This window comes from Cygnus atratus, chromosome 16 (assembly GCF_013377495.2).
Source record: "Cygnus atratus isolate AKBS03 ecotype Queensland, Australia chromosome 16, CAtr_DNAZoo_HiC_assembly, whole genome shotgun sequence".
Classification (NCBI taxonomy): Eukaryota; Metazoa; Chordata; class Aves; order Anseriformes; family Anatidae; genus Cygnus; species Cygnus atratus.
In genome coordinates, this window is record NC_066377.1 from 1368369 (window position 1) to 1384483 (window position 16115).

The window sequence follows — 16115 nt, forward strand, 5'->3', positions numbered from 1 at the left end:
TCCCCAGAACCATGATCCCCACTGCAGAAGCATGAGATCTTATCTCTGACAGCATCCCAGAGCCCAGGAATGCATGATTCAGACAACCCCAAGCCAAGCTATGCTGGCTAAACAGCTTTTCACAGGGTGCTATGACCTGGAGAGGGGCTGCTCAGGCAAGGCAGCCCCATTGAGAAAAAAAAAAAAAAAAAAGGCTGAAGCCAGTTCCATCTGGAACCTATTCAGGAGCTCCCTGCACTGTGAGGCAGGCTCAGCGCAGACAAGACGGAACGGCGAGTAAGGTAACTATTTAGGAACGCGGTAAATAAGTCAGGAAAAAAAGGATAAATCAGTAAATTGAGAGGTGCTTGACACAGGAGCTGTTCAGCTGCCAAAGACGTGGGCCTACTGCATGATTAGCAATACTCCACTCTCTGTATAAGTGCGTAATTTGGAAACGTGGGATTTGTTTGGAAAATCTTCCACCGGGAGGTACTGAGGACAGGTCTCCCTTCCCAGCTCTGCTCAGCTCTACGGGCTCCTGCTGCCAACCCGACCACCCCAAGGCAGCTCCCTTGCTTTGGGCAGCTCGTGTTTGATTCCCCCTGCAGCTGGCACGGCGGCAGGAGCCCCGCAGGCACAGAAGCCCCCAGCCATGCACCCCACGAGATGCTCCCGGAGCCGTTTTGCCCTGCAGAGCAGCACACACCTGAGTTACCGGAGCAAGAACAGGAGCTGCAGCCGAACCCTCAGCTAAAGCCAACTAACCTCAGGCTTTTCTCCTTCCTGAAGTAAACTGAATCTGCCCCCAAAAAAAACCCAAAGCCAGCAGGACGGCCTCGCCTCATTAACAAGAGCACCCTGCTCCGCACCATTCGGCAAGCGCGTGCAACGGCTCGCCCCCACCGAGAGCACACGCACGCGTTCATTGCTGCTGTGCCTGCAGGACGGGTAACGAAGTGTGAGGCTCCGAGAAGCCTGGATCGAGGCTTAAAGCACGAGAGGAGATGAAGGGCTGTCCCTGGCCTCTGGGGACACGGCTGGGATGGCAGGGAACCACACCACGGGCACAGCTGGCAGCGCCTGCTTGGGTGCTTACGGTACGAGCACCGGTGAAAGCCCGCAGCCTGGTAAGAAAAATAACCTCGCTGCCTAATGAGACCTGTCGCTTAAAATTACCAGTCTCCATCTATCAACGCTCTGGTTCAGGAACAGAAACGAGACCGTTTAGAGGCTGTGAGGGGGCAGCGCTCTCCTGCTCCCCAAAGCAGTTCTTGGCACAGGTCTGCCTGGAGCAGCGAACTGGAACACCAGCTCCTGCCCAGGGACCTAACGGAGCCATCGCAGCCTCCCCCTGTGGTGGCGAGCTTTGAAGAAAAAACAAGACACATGTGGCTATGTGACAACGACACCAATCCCCCAAGCCAGTTTTCCACTGTAAGTACAGAGGCAAAAGAAACGTCACCTCAAGGTCGTTTTTCTTGACAACAAAGGGCGTGCAGAGCAGTGCTGCTTTCAGAAGAAAACGCTCCTGACCAAATGTCCGAAAATATCCTGGGAGCAGACTGAGATCCTTTTAATCGCTCCTCCAAACAAACACATTGGGGAGCTGAGGACCCAGCCAGGAATAGGGCATTGAATGCAGGTCACTCCTTCCTCCTGGAAACATTTAGCGTTGTCCAGCAATGGGGAGCAAAGCTTAAACGAAGATTATAATGACCACCACCAGCAGCAAAAATAGGCCAAAATTTACAGCCATCCTCTTCCAGCTGCAGGTGCTCCCACCGCAATTTCTTGCTCCCTATCTCGTTGCTGCTGCCTTTTACCTGCCAGCCGAGCCAGCTGGTTTGTGCCGGGATGTTCATGTTTTTACCCAAACAAGCAGCTGAAGGCACAGCTGTACCTAGACGCGGGTGCAGCTACACCAAGATCTCTGACCAGTGCTCGGCCAGAGGCGCTGGGACAGAAGCTCCGAGGCAGGCGGGCTGCTGACCATGCAGGAAACACAGACCAGGAAACATCCGACAGCAAAAGCAGCGTTACAGAGAGCAGGCAACGTTCCCAGGAAATTGTGCAATGCAGGCTTCGGAGAGGAAACGCTATCAGAAAACACAGGAACTAAATCTTAGCAACACAGACGTGAAAAGGAAGAGGAGGAAACAATGAGCTGGGTATGAAGGAAAAAAAAAACAAGGAAATCCTACAGCTACCAGTCTGAGAAAGGGAAAACTGTTCCAGTACAGCACTCTGCAAAAACCGCAGGCACAGGGAAAGGCATCAGCCGCAGTCAGGACAGCACAATTATAAAACCGGGCTGCCACTTACACAGAAATTGAAAAGAAATTTTTCATGAGATGCAGAGCTCTGCTTTGTGTGTGTGAAAGACCAGGAAGACAGGCAAAACTCCCTCGTGGAGGGAATAATTAGAGAAAAAAATCCAGAAGTGAAAAAGTTCTTGGTGCAAAGGACAAAAAATCACTTCTTCACAGGTGCAAACGTCAGTTTTAGAAGAGCCAAATCTCACCCAATGAGTCTGTTAAAATAAAGAAAAAAAATGTTATGAAGGAGATTTTACTAAAGAGGAAGTGAAATCATCTCACTATCAGTATGATGAAGTACAGGAGTGTGAGAAGTGAGCATTCACCTTCCTGGAGTGGGTAGAAGCGACAACTGACCCTGCTCATGCCCTTCTTCACAAAACCAGGGCGTCCTGTTCCACCGTCCCCTTTTTTCCTCTTCTCGCATCTCTTCCCCATTGAGAAGCCCAGCTGTCTTTTTCCTTTAGAGCTTATTTTGTACTGAAACACGTTCCTAGGAGCCCGTTTAACGCAGCAGGGTCCGTGCACGATACTTCCTGCTATTTCCACAGGCTCTCAGACCGCTCTGGGAGCAGATAGCCCTATCGTGGTTGCTGATACCACCACTTCGGCGTCCGCTGGGGCGTGCTTCAGATAGCCCTGCGGCCGGACAAAGCTGGCCCTGCTCGCCAGCAGATAAGGGCAGCTCATTACTTGCCAAAACAAAACCCAAGAACCAGAGGAAGGCGGCGGCAGCAGCATCCCCACCAGGCTCATGGGGGCCCAGGAGCGCCAGGGGCTGAACCCTAACCCTAACCCCGCAGGCAGCGGGGTGCTCGCAGCCAGGTTCTCAGCAGGAGCCGTGCTGGGGAAGAGCGGCTTCTCTGCAGCACTGCCACCCTCCGGCTCCGGGGGTGAAATTCGCTTTTCTAGGCAGAGAAGCGGCTGGCAGCCTGCAGTCCCTCTGAATTTACAGCTTTAGCCCGCTGGCAGAGAGAAGCGAGAGGAAACCTGGCCGTGAACCTCCCCAGCGTGGAGCAGAAGCCATGCGACGAAATCCTCGGTGGGACCTGAGCTGCTGCCCGGCTGCCAACCCCCCTTTAATTCAGGGGTGCCAACACGACCAGCTCGTCCAGCCCAAGACCCCAAAGGCCAGCTTGCCACCACCCCAGCCCTCCGATGGCACCAGCTAACGGAGGCAGAAACAGGAGTCGAGCGATTCGTACTCACTTCCCTCCTGGCTCTAGGGACGCACCGCGTCCAGGACTCGAAGGCGTTGACCCATGTCCCTAGAACAGCCCTCATGGGGATCAGGACAACTCTGACGACAAGCAATTAAAGATGAGTATCTTGCCACTAGGCAATTACGACTATATTTAGCTGTGAGGGAAACACCCTGAATTCTCTTGTGCTGGTTCACACAGATGGCTGAGTGGTCATAACACAGAGCGCCAAGTGATGGAGGTGGGCAAACCCCGAGTTCACCCGTCCGAAAAGACCTTTAGAAGCGCTGCCCAGACTTTTTATCTCATTTAACTGAAGACATCTCAGCACTGGGAAGCCTGCTAGCAGGGCAACCCAAAGCAGTAAGAGTAGACGTCAGCATACACATCATCCAAAATACGAGAACAGATGGTAGCCGTTATTAGAAAGGGTCAAACGACGTTTTCCTATTTTGCGGGCTTTAATGATCATTTTCACAATTTACAAATATGCTGTTACGCACATTATATATCCACTTGGTAATGAAAAATGTAAGTTAATTCAACTCTCAGTTGAGAAACTGCTATAAAAATGCCCTTGCTAAGGTCTGGTACCTACTCCTGTAGTTTTGCATTAATACATCCAGCCAAGCGAGTTTCTCGTGCTGAACCTGCCCAACCCGCTGGCCCTCCCCCAGACTGCACCTACCCAGTTTGTCCTCTGCTCGCTCCAAGGCGAGGACCTGGAAGTTCAGAGCATGAAGGGGATGGAGCCGCAGGGCTCCAGGGTGACTAAGCCAGGAGGGACTGCATGCTGTAACACTTTGCGCGGCTGCAATCCAGCCCCTTTCATACGATACCGCTGGTGTCAGCGCAGCTCCCAGTCGGCTGACGTCTGGATACCTATGGTTCAGCTCAGCTCTCAAGCTCGGCTCCAAAGCCTGGGGCTAGGACAGTAAGCATGTTTTGGATCAGTGAAGAGCGCCGTGGCATGACGCTAGATGGCAACTCGCACGTGTGATGCTGTCTATGCCAGAGCTACCAGCCCCTCAAGTCTAAGAGCAATGAATTGACCCGCAGGATTCTGTTCAAAGAAAAGAAAAAAATGGAGACCTGAGCCCAAAACACAACCAGTGGACAGACTAAAGCTGGAAAATTCCAGGTGTTCAGCTATGTGGTCCTCAGCAGATGAGAAGAAATAAATCAAAGGGTACCACAGCCTTGAGCTTTTCACCTGAACTGTTTCCAACACAACGATAATTCATCTTAGGATAAAATTTGCTTTCCAGTAAGACGGACTGTTTGCCTTGTACTTTCAGTCACTTCAAGCTGATTCAGCTTTGTGCCTTCTCTGAAATACAAAAAAAAAAATCAGCAGCAAGTTGGATTTCTCAAAGAAATGCAATACAGCAAATTAAAACTGCAGTCAGTCTGGACTGCTGGAGGAAGTGCAGGCAGAGCAGGTGGGTGCTGCAGTGAACACCCCTAAGAGTTCTGCTGAGGAAAGGAAAGTCAGGACTTTCTCTCCAGAAAAGGCCAGGAATAGTGCTAACCTTTGCACCTGCACACATGCAGAGCTTTCTCCACGTTGAGCAACAACTGTTTCACAAACATTTCTCCCACAATGATTTTTTTTTTTTTTTTTACAGCAGCGTAACCATCATCCTGCCAATAAGATCACCCATTCCTGTATAGTTTATATTTAATGTGCAAAAATAAAGGGAGTACTTTGCAGCAGTCCCTGGAGGAGAGAAACAGATTGTGATGAGCAGTTGATTGGCATGGAAGGAAACCGCTCCCTGAGAGCTCCCTTCCCCCTGTACATTCCTCCCCTCTAAAGAGCACAGAAATGCAACCCACAAAGGTAACTCAACTCTCCTGGGAGAATTTGTGGCACGATAGGCTGCAGCTCCTTTCAAAACGGGTTCGTTTCATTTATTTATTTTAAAGTCCACTGATCATCACCAAAAAAAAAAAAAAACAAAAAACAAATGGGAAACGCAACTAAAGAGAAAAGAGTCCAACCAAGACCTAAGAACCCAGAGCTATGAGTAGATGTGAGCCTGCGTTTGCACGGTGCAGGTGCACGCACAGGACGAGACGACGCATGCGCACTGCAAGCAGGCGTGTGGCGAGAGGTGGGTTCCTTTATGTTAACCGCTGAACAATGACAGCGTTGAGCAGGTTGGCTTCCTTCAGGGTTTGGTTCTCATCAGTCAGCTCTTTATTTGGGAAGGTGGTCATCAGGACGAAGCTGGTCGCAGCCATTGCTGGCCGGGCATCGACTATGAAGAGCCGGATGTCACGGATCCTGTCCAAAGGGATCAAACACACAAGGGCAATCCTGTTATTGAGCATCCCGGAGAATTGCACAACAAAAGCCTAAATTCACCCTTTCCAGAGTCTGCGACCCTGCACTCGTGGCACTTGCTTTCCAGGTAACAATAGAGACCGCAGCCAGGCAATTCTATGATTTACGATACTTCTCTATAGGCTCCTGTTTAATGAAATAAGCTGCTTTACAGGTTAAAGGATCTCAGCAAAGTGTTCTTTTACACTGCCCAGCTTCTGCGGTTTTGAAACTGAAGGGTTCGAGCCCCTCAAGATGAACAGATTAATAAATTGCTTGATGCTAAGCTGCTATAAACAGCTGTGCCCACCACACACAGCATAACCTAGATGATTTCAGCTCCCAAGAGCAGTCACAACAGTGACACTGGATCTATTTCCTGCACCTGATCCCAGAGGAAGGTTTTTGTAACTTTCTGAAGTGTACTTGATTCTCTTATGGAGATAAGAAGAACAAGTATGGACAAATAGCCACGTCCCCCAAGATCAGGTAGGTGAGGACTTCAAGATGGAACTCTAACGAATCAGTAGGGTATATAAGCCAGCTTGTCCAAGTGAACCAAACTGTTTAAGAGCACGCCTCTGTGCTACAGTCAATACTGGGGAAAGCCCAGCAGAAGTATGAACTGACAGTCACAATAACAAAACAATTCCTAATTATCTGATAGATTCTAATGCCCTTTGAATAGTTTCAGTTTTAGTTTTTCTTATAGCTGACATTACCAAAAGTTCTGCTGTTAGTACTGAAGCTCCCAGACACAGCATCATTGGCTACAACCCATCACTATTTGGAAAGCAAATCCTATCCTTCCGACAGTCAATATCTGCCTTAAAACCCCACAATAATTTTATTCCTATTCACCTATACAGAAGGGTCCCCAGAGCTCCCTTTAGCAGGCTAGTCAGGATTCTAACATCTGCTCCATCTGTGCACAGTTCGCAGTGTCATTCAGGCCTTCCCAGTTAGTAACCTGTGTTTCCTGTTGCCTTTGTACCTGTGATTATGATTAAATTTCTGGACCAGTCGCCCACCATCAGCGAGCCGGATTTGGATGTTGGTGACGGGCTCCGACTCATCAATAGTGATGGCAGAACTGGCTTTGGCTTCATTCTCTGCCTGCTGGGCTGGCGAGCTGGTGCCCAACACCTGAGGTGCAGTGCTGAGAACAGGAAGACACAAAGAGAGCTGTTAAAAACCAAACCACTCACCTGGCTGCAGGGTGCCAGGAATCAGGCAGTGAGCTTATCGCCCGCTGGGCCCAACTACCAGGGCTCCTAAAAGATGCCAGTGTAAGTTGGAAATGAGAATTCAGAAGTCAGCGAGCTCGCTGGCAAGTCAGGGAGCACTTGGCTGTAACTTCACCCCTACCATCACCTCTCATAGCACCACACCTTGGTTCTGCACAGCCACACAGGAACAGCACCATTATAACCAGCACACCCTGCTTCTACATGACATGCCGTACTGGTTCCAAACTGGAGAACTGCCTCCTGCCACTGAAAGAGCGAGCCCACAGTACACACTGCCAAGCTCCATTTTCTCTTTTAGGTGAGCACCTCACATACCACAGGCACTGAGTGCCTCCTCTCTTCAGAAAGAGGAGTCAGTAGGCTCACCCCACAAAAAATCTGAAGTGACTTTCTCGCATCACACACACACACAGAGCAAAGCAGTGCTGCTGTTTTCTCACCTGCCCAGCTTTTGTCCTTCTCCAGTAAAAGCTTTGAAGACACTTTTAGGTTTCACGTACTCCTCATCGCGGTGATCCTCCATATCCAGGTTCACTTGTCCACCTCGTGCTAACCTGCGCAGCTCTGCTGGGACTTCCCTGCAATGACAGTGTCCAATAGAACCGTCCCGAAAAAGCAAGTCAGGGACAGCACCTGCCACAGAACCCAATACAGCCACAGGAATTTCAGGAATTACTGCGTGCTCCTGCTAACTAACAAAGCAGGTGCACACCTCCCCACTGACAGACACAAGCTAAAGATTACTTTTCCCTGGCCCTTACCAGGAGTGACACGACATATCAGCAAATCTCAGCCCAAATATGAAAAAGTCTGTTCATTCACTTCAAAACCTCAAGGCCCCATACAAACCAGAGCCACTTCCCAATTCATTTAAAGTAGATCTTCAAGTCTGCCCTCCCTTAGTTTACATATTAAGAATCTGGCCCTTGTAAGAAAGCTCAGGACAAATGCACCATTGATTCAGCAACCTGGATTCCACAAACACCCGTGTTTCAAAACACAGTTATTCTTTCACTGCCCTCTTGCTACTTACCCTCTGCGGATATCATCAAGAAACTGGGCATTGGATGGATCCTGGTAGCTCCTCAGTTCTCCGCTGTCCAGACTGAATCCACTTTTCCAGAGCTTCAGCACAACATGCACCTGCAGCAGTCCCCAAACAATAGTCAGCCTCACTAAACGTCTTACTAAGAATAACTGGACACAAAGAGAGAAGCTGCTGACTGGCAGGGAATTTCAAGCTGCAGAAAACATTCCAGCAAGGTTCGTCTTGATCATTATGTTCAGCAGTGAGGAAAAAACCTGAAGCACTGGCTCTGTATTGGTCATGCATCAGTTCCTAGAAGGTGACAACACAGACCCCTTTTTTGATGAATATGGCTGAAGAGCCAAACGTGTGTTAGGCGAGGAGCCCAAACCAAGCTCTCACCAAGGATATTTGCTCACAAACCAAGCACAGGAGGATCTCGTACTGATGCTGTTAGCTCTGCACCTCTTCAATGAATAGAGCAGCTTTACTGTACAGTGCTCTTTGCACAGTACTTTTCACAATCCATATAATCACACTACAGAGGCTGAGAAAAGATCCCCATCCTTCTAAAGAACACTCAAATTCTTAACCAGAAGTTCACCAGAAAACTGCTTACCCAAGTCTCAAGTATCAGCTATTTTTTTCCCCAATCAGAAATCCCACAAGAAGTGGGGTTTACCATCCTCCTGAATTACTGTCAAGCTTTATAATCCTCTGGCTCGCAAGCTTTGTAGCTATAGCAGAGAAATCCCCCCGGTGACATCTACAAAACAGAACAGAGAGCTACTCACATCCTGAACAGAGCTCTGTCTCCTCTCTCCTGCCACGTAGGCAGACTCTTCCTCTGGAGTAGCCCCAAGGCGATATCCACCCCCTGCAAAAGGCTGTAAGAGAGACAGGCAAAGAGGTTACAGGGTGACACAGACCCAGTACAGCTCGATTCTCTTTCCCCAACACCATTCTGAGGGAACGAGGAGGGCTTCAGGGTAGCAGCAACATCTGCTATCCTGGGGGCACAGCGACCAGCTTGGAAGAGTCAGTAAATATGGCTCAACAAAGTGACTTTTCTTGCCACTGTGACACACAAACTAGAGCTGCACTAACAGCAGAGTCCAGACTTCACTGTTCTTTTTAGATAGTTTCAGGACTCCACAGTACCCAACAGCTGTCACGGTGGGAGCCATACACAGATGATTACAATAAAAAACAACTGAAAGAGGGAAATAAAAAGAAACTCATCACTCCTCACTTTAGGCTTGCTAGTCTCGCCGCTGCTTTTGGCTGTCCGATCAACCGCCACAGCACCGTGCTCCTTCGCTCCTTTGAAGAGATCTTCCACCAGCTCGTTGGGACTCTTCTTCCTCGGAGGACCGACGATCTGCTGTCCGCTTCTCTCTGAGCCACCAGCATAAAACCTTGACAGAAAGCGCACCGCTGCTGGGTAAGACTGAACCACTGCTTCTCCAGGAGACAGCGGTTTTATACCAGGACTTAGCTGCTCACTTTTGTACAGCTTAGAGAAACAGTTTGAATCTACAAATATTAGTTATGACCAGTGTATCTGCCACTTACAGTAACTGATGTAAATAAAAAAAGTCTCTGCGCCACAGGATACTGTAAAGTTATCCACGGATCAGCAATAGTGAAATGATAACAACTCTCAGACCTAGAAAGAGATACAGTCTAGACTGACAAAGCTCTTCCCAGTGCTAGTACCAGCTAGGCTGCTAACTTCACACAAGACTTTTAGCAAGTCTCTGACCTCTCAGATGGAAGAAGGCAGGCAATGACTACAGGAAACGGCCTTACTCACTGGAGAAATAACTGGTATTTTGAGGGAAGGCATACATTAATTCTGTGCTGAAAGTTCAGCGCACACAGGACAGGACTGAGCAGAAAGCAATGAAAGCACACTCAGCGAAGTGCAATTAAACACTTCTGGAAGATTGGGTTGATTAGATTCCAGCTGGCTTTCAACACATACAGAGCTCACAGCTGAATGCAGAAGACCAGGTGGCCTACCTATACCGAGCCACTTTTAGTTATGTCAGTTCCATTCAATTTACCTTGCCTGTTAACCTTAAGTGTTTTCAACTACTTGCAGCTGACACAGGGGAAGATTTCTCTGCTCAGGGGGCCATGTCCCCACTGAAAAAAGGGACCTATATTTTTCCTTTCCACCTCCACATTCCATTACGTTCTCCTTAAGCAGCACTTCAAAGCAACACAGGCAAGCAAAAAAAAAACAACAGTCTCTGCATTATTCCCACATTTCTGTTCTCCAGGGACACAAAGGATGATTTGGGCTTTTCCCCATTCTTAACCAAGGGCTCCCACATCCTACCTCAGACTTTCTCTCAACAGCACAAGTCAGAAATGAAAACAGGTGTTTATACAGCAACACTGAGCAGGTGCTTACATGCAGAATTTGCACTGATCAAACTTTGTGTCAGACCTGAGATTTTTCTGCACAGGAACGACGTATCTGCTTAAGTCTGCTTTTGAGAAAGAATCTGTACGCATGCAGCAAGCCATCAGAAAAAGGCAGGGTTTTAATTCTTTAACCGAAAACTTACCGCTGTCCCTCTTCCTCTTCGTCATCATCCTCCTGTGCATGAACAAGGTCTCTAAACGATGTTACTCGATGGTCACTGCAAAAGTCAATCAAAGTACGTCAGCCTCATGACGCAGCTCAACCACGTGCGCAAAAACTGGTGAACACAGCACGTTAGGTTGACTCTGCTCTACTTTTAAGGTCTGAATGAGATCACAGGTCAGCGCTGGTGTAACCGAGTGGTGAACAAAGTTCTTGGGCATCTGTACCAATCACAGCAACCGAAAACAACAGCGAGCGCACTGGAGGAGGCTCGGAAGGTGGCTGCAGGCCCAGCAGATGAGGTAACTCCTCTGTCATCTTCCTTGTCACGTAATGGATTTGGTTGCCTCCTTCAGAGAGCAGTCATTTCCAAACCTGTACAAACACAGGTTGCTCTGCCAGGCCCCAATAAAGGCCAGCCTCCAACAATGCTCCTGTGGTCGAAAGCGAAATAATGGTTCTTCGGCAATATGGAATTTAATCAAAGTCTGAAATAAGAGCGCTTCGTCTTCACAATACAGTCAGTAACTCCTTCTCTTTAAAAGTAGCATTCCCCTGAGAGACTGAGAAATTCAGTCTGAGAATTCCTAGCTCAGGAATTTGGTAAGGACAAATTATTTAACTTATTTTATAAAATGCTTAACCTGGTTAGATAAGGTACAACACAAAATTAGAGCGTATTTTTCCTGTGGATATACAACCTGCTTAAATGCAAGTGTTACCAACTGCCTGATTGTCTTCTAACCTCAAAACACAAATCAAGGTTTTCCTGAGCAATGAAGCGAATTATTCTAACTGGTCTATACATCAGTTGTGGAATAATACCTGTGCTTGTGATGTACAAATGTGGATATTTTCACAATTCCTAGAGTCATACAAACTGAACCAAATCTAAAAGCACTGCAGATTTTCTGAATAAATAGCTAGCACCCGTGCTTTAGACAGAGCATGGGTTTTGATGGGATTAATGTTCACTGTGAGGCTTACGAGGCCTTGATAAACACATCAGTCCGAGCTGAAGCTCTCCCCTCACCTGGCTGCAGTGCCTCTGGATACGGAGCTGGGTGTCGGCTGGGGAAGAGTCAGGATGTCCTCATCGCCCCCGTCCTCGTAGAAACTGGCGAGCGCGATCTGCAGAGAAACACCACGGGAGTTTTCCAGGATGACAGCAACCCTTCCGGAGCGGTACCTCAAACACACACACACACACACACACAACACAGCCGAAGCTTCTGTCACGTTGGATCTCTTGAGGGACATCGACACTAAAGCCATTTTACGGGATTTGTGCCTTTGGAAGTCCTGGCAAAGCCAGCTCCCGTTTGGCTTTGTTAACGTGAGGGCAGCCACCACCATGGCACATTCCTGTCCCGAAACAGCGGCCTCGCGGCACCCATGGGTGCGGACCGGGGCTCCGTGGGGCCGGGGGGGAGGGGGGGGGAAAGGCTGGGAAGCCACAAGGGGGTCGGGGAGCGGCGGCCGAGCCCTCCCTTCAGCGGGAACCCTTCAGCGAGCCCCGAAGTGACCGGGCCGCGGCCCGCCGCCTCTGCGGGCCCGGGGCTCGGCGTGAGGCGAAGCCCGAGCCCCGCGAGCCGCCGGGGCTACCTGCAGATCCCAGCCGGCCGACTCGAGGAAGAACCGCGCCCGCTCCTCCTCGGCGCCCGTCACGGCCACGAACTCCCGCAGCGCCTCCTCCCTGGCCGCCATCTTACCGCGCTGCCGGGACCCGCCCCGGCACGGCCCGGCCCGGCACGGCCCGGCACGGCTCGCAAAGCCCTCCGGCTGGGAAACGAAGCCGAGCGCCCCGCCCCGACAACAGCACCCCCCGGCGGACCGGCGGAGCGCCGAGCCGAGCCGAGCCGTGCTGAGCCGAGCCGAGCTCTGCTGAGCGATGCCGTGCCGAGCTGAGCCGTCCTGACCCGTGCCGACCCGTGCCGAGCCACGCCGAGCCGTGCCGAGCTCTGCTTCCCCGTTCCGTGCCGAACCAAGCCGTGCCATGCTGACCTGTGCCATGCTGTGCTGCCCCATGCCGAGCTGTGCCGCCCCGTGCCATGCTGTGCCGAGCTGTGCTGCCCGGTGCCACGCTGTGCTGCCCCGTGCCGAGCCGAGCTGTGCCGCCCCGTGCCATGCTGTGCCACCCCATCCCATGCCGTGCCGAGCCGTGCTGCCCTGTGCCGAGCCGTGCCCACGTTCCCCACGCAGGCAGCGCAGCGCAGCCCCTTCCCCCGGGGAGGAAGAAGAGGCCGAGGCCGAGGAGCCCAGGGGGGACCTGTGGGGGTCAGGGGGGTCCCAGCCTGGAACTGGCCCTGTCTGGAATGTGCTGTCCCGGAGGAAGGTGCCGTGAGGGTGCTTTTTGGAACGATTTGTATTGATGGCAATAATCACGTGCGGAGCAACGCAGCGAGGGGATGGGGAGAGCCGGGGGGGGGGGGGAAGGGGACAGCTGGGGGGTATGGGGACAGCCAGGGGAGACTGAGACCCTTGGCGCAGGGAGATGCCAAGGGATGCAGCCTCTCTGGGGGCCGAGGACGCAGAATGGGGAGGCAGCAGGGGTGGTGGTACCGGGCCCCCAAAAGAAGCAGCGGGTCTGCTCGCCCAGTGCCGCTGGCCCGAGCTTGGCGTGCTCAGCTCGGAGGTGACGGAGCTCTGACAACGCTCTCCTGCGTCGCTCCCGTCTCGGTGGCCTCGCTGTGCCCCGCTGGCCCCTCCTCAGGCCTGCCAGCGCTTGAAGAGGAAGAAGAGGACGAGGCTGAGGATCGCCTTCTCAAGCAGCATGCCGAGCCACAGGCCAGGGCTGGAGAGGAGATGGGCACCTGCAGGAGCACGGGAGTGAGCGTGGGATGTGGGGAATGCAGCCCCCCAGCCACACAGCCCCCGGGTGCCGTTACCTTCCGAGCTGGGTCGGCAACACGAGCCCCTGCGGCCTTGCAGCTGGGGTCGGTGCAGAGATGCTCTAAGCAGTAAGGACAACATTTGGGTTCCCAGCAGCATCCCCCCAAGGACACAAAGACCTCATGTCCTTGGACCGTATTCTGGTGGGACTTCGAGCTCTCCCAGGGGGGTGACATCCCACACCCTTCCCCTCAGGGGCCACATCGCACTGGCTCTCACGCACCGTTTGGGTTGGGGGAGTTGGATTCCTTCTGGTATGAGGCAGCGACACGCAGCGTGGCCCTGCTGCCGATGGGGTCCTGGCCCTCGTGCACTACCCAGCAGGTGAACACGGAGCCGTTCTTCTCCTGCACGGCTTGCACTGCCACCGTGCTCCTCAGCTCGAACAAGCCCTCGGGGGTTTCCGTCGGCCGGGGGGGGCTCCCCGTGTTCATCTCCGTCCCATTCTCCAGCCAGGTCACGGTCACGCTTCCCGGGTAGAACCCCTGCACGTCGCAGGTGAAGTTCACCGTCTTGTTCAGCCCCACGGGGTCCGGAAACTGAGCCACGAGCACGCTGGGGGGAACTGGGAAGAGAAGCAGCGGCTGGAGCCGGCGTCCCTCAGCCCCGTGCCCGTGGGGGCCCTGTCCCAGCCCCGGGGCCGTGAGCACCGGTCCCCACCGAGCCCTCACCTCGCAGGATGTGGCTCAGATGGTAACTCCTGTTCAGCGGGGCCGTCAGCGTGGCATGCCGCACCTCGCAGGTGAGCTCTGAGCGGATGTCGTCCTTCTGCAGCCTCAACTTCACGGTGCTGGACATGTTGTAGGTGAAGTTCGATGGCCCAGGGGTGATGAGGATCGGCTGAGCCTGAATCGGGGCCCTGTCCTTGAACCACTTCACATGGATGTCACTGGGGAAGAACCCCCCGGTCTTGCAGGTGAAGGACGCCGTCTTCCCCGGCTCCACTCGGCGGGTGGGCCTGTACACAGTCGGGTTGGAGGGTCTGGCTGTGGGAGAAGAATGGGTCCATCAGCCAGGCTCTGCCCCCCTGGCCCTGGAGCCCTCTCCTTGGGCTGGCTCCTGAACCCTTGCCCCGGCCCCACTTGCCCCAGAGCAGAGCCCACGGGACGGGACGGGGGCTGACCCAGCAGGGCTGGCTCCTGCTGGGAGCTGCACCAGAGCCACACTCACCCTGCACCGACACCACCGTGCCCTCGCCACGCCGATACAACTCTTCACCGGTGTCCGTTTTGCGAAACTTCACACAGTAATAGGTGCCGGCATCCTCGGGGCGGACGTCCCTGATGAGGATGGTGAAGTCTGTGTTGTACACATCCACTGCCCTCGTCCCGCGGGATGAGGAGGGTTCTTTCTGGTCATAAATGGTCTCATTGCCACTGCCCCAGCCCTTCAGCCACCTCACGGGGCCAACGGGACGCCCTTCAGTCACGGTGCAGGTCAGGGTCAGCGTCTCCCCTGCGATCACCGACATCTTCTTCTGGGGCTGTCGCAGCTCGAAGCCCTGAACCACCTGGGCACCCGCACCTGGGGACAGCGAGAGGAGGGTTTGGGGCTGGTGAGGGGCCCTGGAGCCAGGGCGCAGCATGGGGCCTCACCTGACCCCCAGCACGAAGCTGGGGGCAGAGTGACATCCCTGTCCCTTGCCCCCCAGGGCAGAAGGCGCTGTGAGCCAGTGCCTGCCCCCGGGCTGCACCGCGGGTTGCAGAGGGCAGGGGGCCTGGACATGCTCAAATAAAGCAAAGTTTTGAGCTGGGGATAAAAGCAAGCTGGAAGAGGGTAGGGAAGGGCCCCATATACCTGTGGGTTCAGGGAAGGGTCGCTCTGCCAGCAGCAGCGGGGAGCATGCCCTGGCAAAGGCGCTGGGGCTGTGCAGGGCTGTGCACTCACCCGGGGCACTGCAGAGCAGGAGCAGCATCAGGCAGGCAAGAGGCAGCGCCTGTGTCAGCGGAGCCATGGTGAGTGGCTTCGTCCCCCTCCAAGGTGCTGCTCGGTGTGGCTCGACTTGGTGGGGCCCTGGAAACCCTCCGTGCCAAAGGGGAAGGAAGCGGTTTGGGTTTTGCCTCTGGCCGTGCTCCTCTACGTAGCCCTGCGCAAGCCCAGAGGGTTCCCACTCCCTGGGTGTTTGTGCCATACAGAATCACAGAATCACAGAATCGAAGGGGTTGGAAGGGACCTCGAAAGATCATGCGGTACAACCCCCCTGCCAAAGCAGGCTCCTTAGAGCAGGCTGCCCAGGTAGGCGTCCAGATGTGCCTTGAATATCTCCATCATGAGACTGTTCCTCACCAGCGATGCCAGCCCACACATGGGCGGCGCTGCCACATCCACCGGCACGGGGCAGCAGGAGAGAGGGGGCCTAAGGCCGCACGCACCCCAGGTGCAGACGGCCGCTCTGCCCCTCACGCAGGGCTTCGTCGGAGCCTCCCTGCAGCCGGGGCTGTCCTGCAGAAACCAGGGGCACCCCGTGCCCACCGCAGCCCCTCCAGCCCCTGGCTCTGTGCGGGCATCAGGGCGAGCGC

The 16115-nt window shown here is 53.3% G+C and overlaps 2 protein-coding genes across 2 annotated transcripts; both read right to left on the reverse strand.

The window, feature by feature from the left end:
• Window positions 1-5388: 5388 nt before the first annotated feature.
• Window positions 5389-12507, reverse strand: NSFL1C (NSFL1 cofactor). Its single transcript, XM_035567111.2, has 9 exons — window positions 12310-12507; window positions 11738-11835; window positions 10685-10759; window positions 9358-9523; window positions 8900-8992; window positions 8112-8221; window positions 7519-7656; window positions 6823-6987; window positions 5389-5789 (listed from the first exon to the last, which is right to left on the reverse strand). Exons 1-9 carry the CDS (start codon window positions 12409-12411, stop codon window positions 5627-5629), a joined length of 1110 nt encoding a protein of 369 aa, XP_035423004.1. The 5' UTR covers window positions 12412-12507; the 3' UTR covers window positions 5389-5626.
• Window positions 12508-13413: 906 nt separating this feature from the next.
• Window positions 13414-15550, reverse strand: LOC118258399 (signal-regulatory protein beta-1-like). The gene is made up of 5 exons (XM_035567168.1): window positions 15484-15550; window positions 14767-15120; window positions 14268-14582; window positions 13820-14161; window positions 13414-13517 (listed from the first exon to the last, which is right to left on the reverse strand). Exons 1-5 carry the CDS (start codon window positions 15548-15550, stop codon window positions 13414-13416), a joined length of 1182 nt encoding a protein of 393 aa, XP_035423061.1.
• Between the last annotated feature and the right edge of the window lie 565 nt (window positions 15551-16115).